Consider the following 11,061-nt stretch of genomic DNA (forward strand, 5'->3'; position numbering starts at 1 on the left):
GTTTTGCTCTGATGAGGATGATGATGAGAAACTAATCTTTTAGCATTACACAGCAGGAAGCGTGAGACATCGTAGAGCTATCTACGTATTTATTTACACACTATGTACAGACAAGGGACGCGGGTGGTGCTATGGGTTAAACCACAGAGCCTAGGACTTGCCGATCAGAAGGTTGGCGGTTTGAATCTCTGCGATGGAGTGAGCTCCCGTTGTTCGGTCCCAGCTCCTGCCAACCTACCAGTTCGAAAGCACATCAAAGTGCAAGTAGATAAATAGGTACCGCTCCAGTGGGAAGGTAAACAACGTTTCCGTGTGCTGCTCTGGTTCGCCAGAAGCAGCTTAGTCATGCTGGCCACATGGCCAATAAAGCGAGATGAGCGCCGCAACCCCAGAGTCGGTCACGACTGGACCTAATGGTCAGGGGTCCCTTTAACTTTTATGTACAGACAAAGAATTATGGTGTCCCCTCTCATCATCTCCGAGAGAGAATAGGACGAAGTAAAAGCAAAAGTACAGTCCAACAGTACCCGCAACGGAAGAGAGAAAAGGCTCTCTTCCGTTCCCACGGTCTTCCCAGACAGGCATGTGATTTACACCAATCACATCTGCAGCATCAGATGCATAAAATGCTAACACCTGTTAGCTAGGGATGATGGGAGTTGTAGTCCCAAAACATCCTATGCCTGCTTTAGATGCTCAGTGCAGTTATGGGAAAGGTCATCACTGCTGCTGCCTAGGAATATTCCCCACCTCCAGGAAGGGGGATTGCCCCTGCTCTTCCATGGAGGTGCAATTGAGGTTGCAGAGAAGGGGAGGGCAGAATGATGGTGATCACAGATTTTGGCTTGGTTACCAAAGCCAGTCAAAATTTGCGGATCCCCAATTCCAACATTGCAGATGGAGAAACGAGGCTTAAGAGCAAAGTGGCTTGCCAAAGTGAGATTATGGCAAAGGCAGTGCTGCGGAGATCTGAGTATTGTAGGAAAGAAATGTATTTATCTTTGAAAAGGCAGTTTGCGGCAACCGAAAAGTGAAATGCACCTGTGCGATTTGATGGAATCCATGTAAGAAGCAATAATTTTGAATGTGTGCAGATGATGACACTCCTCCTTCCCCCGCCCCGCAGCTAAAAAAAAAAAAGGAAAAAGACCGAGAGCAGAGGATGGATGCTTGTAAAATATTTACAGCAAAGCACCGTAAATTGACACAATGCAACAACGCAGCCCCATCATTGATTCACATTGAGTACCTTGTGGTTATCCCCTCTCTCATGGTTGGTATAAAGCTCCAGATTCAAGCTTATAAATACTTTATAATTCCAAAATGAAGTGTGAGCATGTGTGTGTTCTCGAGCTGAAGCATCAGTAACACTTGCTTATCAAGGGACTCTAAACCAATTTCTTCCTGCTGACTTTTTGTACTGGCATTAAACATGTATGAGGTCTATGGAAAAACCCAGTGGAACAATGGAATAGTGAGCAGTGCATGCAGGCTTCCTATCTCAATCGATGACAAAACCAAACTCTGGGAAATTGTACTTTGAGAGTTTAGATCAGAAATTCCCAGGGGTCTCTGATATCAAGTGTTTTGTTTTTCATTTTTGCAAAGCTAAGCTGTCTGCCTTGCTCTTGGAGTACAAATGGAAGAAGTAGGGTAGATTAGGGACAGAGACAGTTTTTCTTCGGGAATGGGTGTGTGTGTAAAATAAAGGAATCATTGTCTGTGGTGTCTGTGTGTGGAGGGAGAAATGCTCAGTAGTAGGACACCCTAGAAATTCCCAGTAAAAAGGATCAGGTAGGAGGCGATAGGAAAGACCTCCCTCTGCTGAAGGCTGTTGAGGATCATTGCTAGTCAGAATTGTCAATGCTGGGCTGGTCTAAGGTCATTTTACTTTCTGCTGTTGTTTCTTTTTGGACAGATATAATCAAAAGAGAGATCTGTACCACAATAATGACACTGTTAAACCGCAATCCACCATCTTCAGGTGTGGGGAACGTTTGACCCTCCAGATGTTGAACTACAACTCTCAACAGCCAATTGCCACTTCTGGAGGGCTAAAGGTTCCCCACACCTGCTCTATATTCTTCTGACTCCAGCTTTAGACAAAACAAGGTAAACTAATATGGGTAAAATCTAGTGTTGTCTGAGCAGAAGTCTTCTGGAGCAGATGGTGTGGGGTGGGGTGCAGGAGGGCAGAGGGCAGTGAATTGCAGTTATTTGAGTGGACATACCAGTCTGAGTGAATTTACACCAAACCATAATAAAGTAATTGTAACCATGGCTTGGTATGCTATCTCAGTAAGCAAGCACTGGCTTGCTAATAACAAACTAGACTCTGAAGTCATGGATGGGATTTGAACACCATGGTTTACATAAAGTATGATTTGGTATGCTGTGTGACTTGAGAAACCATAGTTATAGCTTTTACTCTGCCTCTGGGAAGCCCTTGCCCTAATAGAAACTGGAGCAACTGAACAGGTAGAATACGCAACTATGGCTTACCCTAGTTTGGGAACCTCAGTCCATGATTTGTTCAAAACTGTGGTTAGTGCAAACCATGTTTTGGTGTGACCACCAGCTGTACCAAGCACTTAAAAAAAAACTTGGCAGGATAGAGGAGGAAAATGAAAAATAAATTGTAGTGCTGCCTTTATCTTAGAATCATAGAATTGTAGAGTATTTGTTGTTGTTTAGTCGTTTAGTCGTGTCTGACTCTTCGTGACCCCATGGACCAGCGCACGCCAGGCACTCCTGTCTTCCACTGCCTCCCGCAGTTTGGTCAGACTCATGTTCGTAGCTTCGAGAACACTGTCCCACCATCTCGTCCTCTGTCGTCCCCTTCTCCTTGTGCCCTCCATCTTTCCCAACATCAGGGTCTTTTCCAGGGAGTCTTCTCTTCTCATGAGGTGGCCAAAGTATTGGAGCCTCAGCTTCACGATCTGTCCTTCTAGTGAGCACTCAGGGCTAATTTCCTTAAGAATGGATGCGTTTGATCTTCTTGTAGTCTGTGGGACTCTCAAGAGTCTCCTCCAGCACCATAATTCAAAAGCATCCATTCTTTGGCGATCAGCCGTAGAGTATAGCGTCCAAAATTATATTGGGGTCACACTCAGTAATAAGATGTCTAACTGGCAGAATGTTAACAGGTGGATCTTTCCCCATAATTTTATTTCCATACTACAAAAGGCTTACTCTGTTTAATTTATGCCAGTCACACAGCAGTTAAAGGCACAAGGCATCATTCACTTTGTCTCTGTACCTGTATTTCTTGCTTCAAGCTGCTCCTGTTGGAAGAGAGTAAATATCTTCTCAGAGAAGATACAGGAAATGCCTCACATTCCTTCTTTCTGGATGCTTAGCAAGAGTGATTAAGCGACTAAGCTTCCTTAGCAACAGAAGAACTTATATATCTGCCAAATAAGCCTTAGAACATTGCCTCCATTAAAAAAAAGCTAAATAGAGTCAGGGCTCCTGCTGGGGGGTACAGAGGGTGTATGTGAAGATAAACTAGATATGCTTCCAAGTTCTACCAAATGAAGTTAATTTGCCTTCAGGTGACCTGGCAATTATGGGAACTACTTTCAGGTGTAGTTCATTTTTGAACTACTTCTGTGAACTTCATCCAGTTGAACTAGTTCAGTCCAAGTGCTGTTCAAGACGCAGTTTGACGATAATCCCACGCTTTTTCAAGGCTGTGGGAAGGGAGAAAGATGCAAAATGCATTGCAATGTGATATCTGATGTGAAGCTTCTTGAATATTTTAGGGTCTTTTTTTGGGGGGGGGGACACTTCCAGATGCTGGTGCCCGTAAACATTGGTAGCAATTTCAGCTTTGTGCCTTGACTAAGGCTACCAGATTTTTTTCAATAAATCCGGGGACACTTTTCAATTTTGTATGGGGACTGATTTGTAATTCCGGGGACTGTACCCGGGAAACGGGGACGTCTGGTAACCTTAGCTCTGACCCCGCTTACTTGTTTTCCCTCCCTCCTTGCAATACATTTGGCATTGATTACAAGTTTCTCTTGCTCTGCTGGATTTAATTTGTAGCAGCACAGTGAATCCCCCCCTCGCTTTCCACTTAAAAATGGTAAGGGGCAGAGAACTAGTAGGCAGAAGTGTCTATTGATTATTCTGTACATGAGGAAGTATAAGAAGGCTTAGAGCTGCAGGTCATCCTATTAAGAGGGTGGAACTGTAACTTGGAGAAAGCACTTCACTTCTCTTAGCAGTTTCCCATAAAAACCTATAAAGCCATTTTCTTGATAGGACCTCTATAGAACCTATTGCATAGTAAAAAACACATACTAAGTATAAATAACTATGAAATGAGAATGATTACTGCCAGTGAAATTTGGGGTCGGTCCCCCCCCGCAAGCATAGGTAGTCCACAGATTATAAAAGAAAGCTTGAAGGAGCTTTGAGATCAGCTTGTTAAACCCTGATCAGCATCTGGGTTTACTGAGTGCCACTTTTGCACTACCCTCTGCTGTACAATTTCTGACACCCCTTTCTGTTTTCCCATTGACTTGGTTGAAGTCTTTTTCTTCCCCCAATACCCCAAATGTGTTATCTTTCAGAACAGCAATTTGAAATCATCTGTATCTATGTATTATAATGGATGTTCAGAAAGTGGAAAATATTGACATTTGCACACCGATTCCACCCTGGGCTCCATATACGGTTCATATACGAACACACACACACACACACACACACACACACACGCGCGTGTGTGTCCGTGTATGAACTACGAAGGTTGTGATTCAAGCTCAAAAAAATCTGAGAATTACCAAAGTGCTTAGCAACTGGGATCACTCAGCCGGTAGCGCATGAGACTCTTAATCTAAGAGCCTTTGGTTTGAGCCCCATGGTGGGCAGGGGGTTGGGCTAGATGTGCTCCCTTCCAACTCCCCTCATTCCATGAAATGGGTAGCCTATCAAAGGCCACACATGGCATGCGGTGAAGCTTCCAGTTCTATTTATTAGGTTGTATCCAATCGTAGTTTTGGCCTAGTGGAAAGTGCTTGTGATGGTGCAAGCCACAGAACCCACTTGTTGACAGTGCTCAGCCTCTCCACTGTATCTCTCTCTGTGCTGTATCCCATGTTGCTCTTTGTGCCTGTTCTCTCTGTGCCACATCCCACGCTGGCTGGCCTTCAGACACATTTTTCTGGCAGGCACAAGAGTCTACAGTGGGTAGAGGGAATTGGTGAAAATTGGGTGCCCTAACTCACATGAGTGGAAATGTTTCTGCTAGTGCAAAGTCACCACAGTATTATGACTCAATGTGGATATTTTTGCCTGATGAGCAGGGCCTGATTTAGGTTTGATGAGGCCCTAAGCTACTGGAGGTAATGGGACCCTTTCTATGTCCAGTTGTCCTTTGTCAACAACAAATTGTCACTGTTTCTAGTGTTGAGTATATGCTGTATGATAATTTATGCACCTAATAGGTATCTAAAGCCATTTGCCACTGTTGCTGTATGTAGGTTTTATTTTATTTGTTTTTTATCTTATATTTTGGAAATGTACATCCAGGTTGTTTTTCCTTTAATTTTTTTTGGGGGGGCCCCCAAGAGAGTGGGGCCCTAAGCTATAGCTTGTTTAGCTTATATGTAAATCCGGCACATGCCAATGAGACTGGTAAATAATAGTCAGCACCAGAAGTTTATACTTTTATATGTTTAAAACATGTGAACACTTGTTTAAAACATATTCAGGACACAGTTTTATTTCTGTACAAGAACATTGTAACTTTTTGTATGGGCCTATGGCCGTAATAAATATTATTATTATTATATTGTAACTTTTGCTGCTTAATAATCAAAGTACCCTTTCTCCCCTTCCTTACACAGGTGAATGTCTACGTCCTGGGAAAAACTTTTCTTCTGTTGGCCAGAGAGCTCTGCATAAATGCTCCAGCTATAGGTATTTTTTAATAAGAGTTGACTTTCGGTACGTGGGTATACTTGTGCCATGATTTCATGGCAGCTTCTCAAGCTAAAAAAAAAAAAAATTACATAATGCAATTTAACCTGTATGTAGAAGACATTTTAATACTAAATCCAAGGAGTCCAGAGATGAAAGCTGCCAATTAAAAGCACAGAGGTAACTTTAGAACAGAAAATCTTAAGTAGTTTATTATCAGCAGTATGAGCAAGATAAGGCTCCTTCTTCCAATTACTTCTGTCTTTATTTATTTATTTTAAGTAAGCGAACAGGCTCGGATTAAAAAAGCATGAAATTGTTGATTGAAATTCAGTATGCAAATTATCTTAGCAAATATTTAATGTGGTCACCTTTAGTGTGGGAGACTTTGCAATTAGACATTGACGTATTGCAACCAGCACTTACCCCTTCAGCCACTTGGGCTTCTTGGAAGCAGATCTGCTCAGAAACAGCATCACACCCTTGTGTATGTATGTGGATCTCCTCTAAGAGGGATGTGTAGGTGAATAATCCATCTTCTTGGTTTGAAATAATAAAGAGATTAAAATACCTTTAAAAGTGCTCTTTTACTTCAGACAGAAGTCGGTCAATATTTGGCTGGCTTTGATGTAACCCACCTTAAAAGGTCAGTGCTTCATCAACAACCTCAAGAAATCAAAGCAGATTTGGGCAGTGGTTGTAACACTGGTGTTAAACATAGACGCTCTGGGGGTTGTTTCCAAGCACTATTAGTGCTATGGATGTATAAACCAGCAATGCCTTCTGTTGGCATCACACTACCAGGCAGTATTAACTCCTGTAAGGATATGTATCAGCAATGGTAACAGCACTGCTGTGTGTGTGATGTTGTTAAACGTATACATATTGTTGCAAGTCATAAGCTTGCTGATTATTGTCTTCTACAAATGAATTTCTAGTATTTTGAGGAAGCAAGACATGCCAGGGAACCCCAAAATTTACTAAATGTCAAAAACCTTTTTTAAAAACAAAACAAAACTGCATTTAATTTTTACAAGCAGGTTAGTCCACATTAATCAAGGCACTTGTGTAATTGTTGCCCAGAACCTGTCTGGTAATTACTCTGATATCTACTGTAATAATAATAATAATAATTCTTAGAATTTTTATAGTATTTTAGAGTGTCCGGAACACTTTACATATGCTACCCCAGCCATCTTAAAATAACACCATAGGTCAGGTTACACTCCATAATGGATGGCAAAGATTTGAGAGTGGCTTGGCTAATGTCATCTGGGCAGTTCATGGCAGAGGTGAGATTTTAAACGGGGGTGTCGTAGCTTGTACTCTTATCCATAAAGCTGTGCCAGCTACTTCCGAAATCTTGTACGTATTGCATGCTGTCCTACATGATTACTAGAATATTTAAGCTTTTGGTTTCTCAGGATACCCAAGTTATTCAGGAAATTATGCAGAGACCAGCTAACATTACAGTTGTCAAATTAACTGAAATGGGACAATGGCAATACAAATATTCTTTTAAAGCACACCAAGCATCTTGCATTTTTTGATCTTACAATGAATATTGCATCAGTGACATCAGTATATATTTGTGCTGAGTATTGTTTTGTAGGAGTTCGTTGGCATGATGCTGAAGTATTTCAAAAGCTGTTTGGCTTCTCAGTCATGGTGATCTTTGTAAAGATGCTGTCTAGGCTCCAAAGAGCTACTTGGGGCGCGGTATATGCCCAAATTTGACTGTGACTTTGTGAAGTTATACCTAGGTGCAAAAATGTGTCACAGTGGAGCTTATGACTCCATTGGATGCAAAGAATTAGCTGTAACTTTCTTTAGATCTTGGCTCGTTTGACTTTCTTTCTTCACTCTAAACTTCTATGTTACCTAATTAACTGAGTCTTGCTTCAGATGCGAATGTTTAACCCCAACAATCAATTTGAGCTTATGTTCTGAAAACGTGTTGGTTATGGCAAACTCTCAGGATCTGTTCTAGTAAAAGGGCATCATGGCTGCCAAAACCACCAAGAAAACAAGTAAACTTTGAAATTAGAGACAGATCTCCAGTTGCTTTAGCTCAGAGTTTATATAGGTGAAAACGGAGGCAATAAATATATCCCACTTTCTAGTTTAAAGTGATTGTGAAATATCTTGAGAGAGAAGGCTCATTTCTGAGCCTTCTCTATAGGGTATATGATGAACTGACAGTATCCTACTGGGGGTTTATTGTATTGTAAAAACTAATTTAGACAGTATTCCCCACCCCCACTCAATTTTTAAAAGGTATTTAAATTCTACGAATAGTAACAGTACAACCCCGTGTTTGCTTATTCAGAAGTTAATCCCTCTAAATTCAAAATAACCTATTCTCAGGAAAACATGAATAAGATTACAGTTTGCTATAATTTTTGATTTCGAAAACCAAGTGGATGTGCTTGCATTGCTTCATTTGACAGACTGAAGAAAACTTTTTTGCCTGTAGTTATTGGCTAACCTTACAAAAAGAATGACAGGGTTGAGATACTATAGTTGTTTAGTAAGTAATCCATTGGTATTGGAGCGCAATGATTTTAGCTTAATATAACTCTTTGCAGAGATTTCAACCATTTGAGCTGCACAAAAGGTTTATGGCACCTTGTGCCAGCACAGTCCTGTATCAAGAGAAATTGGTACATTTATTGTATCTCTTATTTTGATGGACCCAATAGGACCATAGTTATCAGGGACTGTACATTTCAGCTAGCAGAAATGCCCAAGTGAATAAACTGCAAATGTAAGACTGTAGTGGAAGCCTATGTGTCTTTAATACCCAGTGGAGCTTAGGTTTGTATAAATGGGTGTGGGAGTGCAGCCTTGCGTTGAGCCTCTTAAGTCGTACTATATGCAAACATTAATGTGAACACAAGGGACCATGGATCCAGTAATCAGCAAAGCACACAGGTATCTAGGACAAGTAAAAATGTTTTATATTCAACAGATTCTCAAACCGCTCTACTTTAGAACATTCTGTTTGAGCCAGCTGCAGTCTGCAAGTTAGTTTATCTATATACAAAATAAACGCACGTCACGTGCAAATTTTTTAAAACATTTCCCCCTCCTGCATGTTGCAGTTCAATAATTAAGTCAAATAGCTTATGAATAAATAAAATAAGATTAAATTCAAGAGCATTCCTTCACTTAGTTTGATAGCCAGATGGTAAGTAGACAGTTAAAAGTAGCGGAACATTCCAAATCGCCCTGGAATATTTGCAGTCAGGTCAGAGTATCCCATAATATGCAGAGCAGTCCCGGAATACATTCTAAGTGAAATGCATCATGCATAGAAAATGAGTTCAGGTATCTGCCCTCCTTGCACTCCAGTGCCGTTGGTACTGTCTGAGGAGCACTGGAACTGGAACGTCACTTTTCCACACTGTACTTCGGTCATTCCCTCTTGTCCAAAGTAACTCAGCTCATTGCCATCCAGGATGGCGCTCACATTGTAAAAGGTGTCTTGCTCAACCTGCACGGGATGCTCGAACCATACTGAGAAAGTGTTACTAGATCCATCAGAGGTAAACTTCGTCAGGTTCTGGGCAAGAACAGCCCCCAGCCGCTTCAGTTCAATTTTGACGCTGTATTCCGCCTTCCCACAACTCGACCCGTACAATCCCAGTCCGGCTATAAATATCCTTTTATCAACAGCAAACTGGATGCTGTCACACCGACCTCGGTACCTCCACTGATTGCTACGGTAGGCGGAGGACTGAAATCGGTGGCACCTTTGGGGTACAAGTCCTTTCCTCTTTGTTAGCGGAAATTCTAACTTGGGCTTATTGGCAGCAGTATACCACAAGAAAATATTATGCCTTTCCTCAAGCGTTAGGATGTCGGACTGAGCAGCCCCGTTGGCAAACTCTTCCAGGGTCATGGTTGGGATCCGTACCAAGTACAAAGCTTTCCCCAATACATTCCGCTTGTTCCTTGGCGTAACCGGCAGCCCTTGCCTTTTGCATTCAGCCTCAGCCCAGTTCAGGACTGCCTCAAACACCACAACCTCCTTCGTGTTCAGGGCTTCCCGCGTCACGATGATCTCTAGCGTCTGTTGATCTATTTCGCAGAAGCCCTCCGATTTTAGTGCCATCTCAGCCTGAGCATCAATGACTTCCCAGCAGCGCTGCGTCAGCTCCGGCTCCTCAAAGAGTCTGCTCTGAGACAGCAGAACGCAAGCATTCTTGGCCTCTAGACTGGTCTCCAGAAAATTGACGCAAGCTTTTGCTAATGCCGGGACAATGTATTTCTTGGCTGCATACAGAGTAGCAAGCACAGTGTCTGCTTCCAGGTCGATTTCATCGCTGTACATGTACCTATTGATGCAAAAAAAAAAAAAGGAGAGAGAATAATCCCATTTTTAAAAAGAACAGGCATATGGTTGCAGCTAATCATTTAACATCAACCATCCTTAAAGGCCTTTAAGCCCATGTTCCCAAGCTGCTGAAAGACTGTTGAAAAGCTTTGTTTTCATCCAAGTTATCTTTACTACCACTTACTTTAATAAGATTAGGAAGGCTGCAGGTTCCACATCTGGTATATGGATTTCAGATTTGACCTCTGCAAGATCTCCATAAAACATGGCGTAGAAGACAGAGCTACCAACTGCCAAAACATACTGCATTTTAAAAAAAGAAAAAGAAAATCAGCCATGGTTGTAGGCAGCTATATTTAAGTAGGTAGAATTATATAATAATTTCAGTTTTAGGAGTATTTCCCCTCCCCATTTAGCTATAAAACTTAGAATGTACACGAGTGTAAATTTATTTTATCTAGTGTCAGAGAATATATTATATGTTTTATACAACTCCTTAATTGCGTTTTGCAAAGATAATATGGGATGATCCTATAAATAAGAAAAATTTGAGCTGGGGCATGTAGAATGGTACACGGGTCCTTTCAATGGAGAACAGAACAAATAGAACCCCATAGCAGGGGAAAAGAAAGCTGAGTGTTATCCCACAAACCTTGTGAGCAGGAACTTTCTTGGCTGCCCCCACTGGGCCCACAATAAAATGCACGTCCGCCATAAGTTCGTTATTGAACATGAGCGCGTTCCTGCAAGTTTACAGAAAAGGAGGATGCTGTTAAAACCGCAGCTGAGCA

General features: G+C 41.7%; 2 protein-coding genes across 2 annotated transcripts in view; one reads left to right on the forward strand and one right to left on the reverse strand.

The window, feature by feature from the left end:
* The window catches only part of BRF1 (BRF1 general transcription factor IIIB subunit), a 200,807-nt gene that overhangs the window by 61,519 nt on the left and 128,227 nt on the right, over positions 1–11,061 (forward strand). Inside the window, exon 5 of the mRNA XM_080976442.1 lies at positions 5,859–5,931. Within this exon, the coding sequence (XP_080832568.1) occupies positions 5,859–5,931 (73 nt within the window). The remainder of the gene's footprint in view (positions 1–5,858; positions 5,932–11,061) is intronic.
* BTBD6 (BTB domain containing 6) overlaps positions 8,869–11,061 on the reverse strand; it is a 3,752-nt gene continuing 1,559 nt past the window's right edge. Inside the window, exons 2-4 of the mRNA XM_080989193.1 lie at positions 10,923–11,013; positions 10,455–10,573; positions 8,869–10,271 (exon numbers count right to left, since the gene is read on the reverse strand). Of these exons, the coding sequence (XP_080845319.1) occupies positions 9,239–10,271; positions 10,455–10,573; positions 10,923–11,013 (1,243 nt within the window). The 3' untranslated portion in view covers positions 8,869–9,238. The remainder of the gene's footprint in view (positions 10,272–10,454; positions 10,574–10,922; positions 11,014–11,061) is intronic.

This window comes from Podarcis pityusensis, assembly GCF_964106645.2.
Source record: "Podarcis pityusensis genome assembly, chromosome: 1".
NCBI lineage: Eukaryota > Metazoa > Chordata > Lepidosauria > Squamata > Lacertidae > Podarcis > Podarcis pityusensis.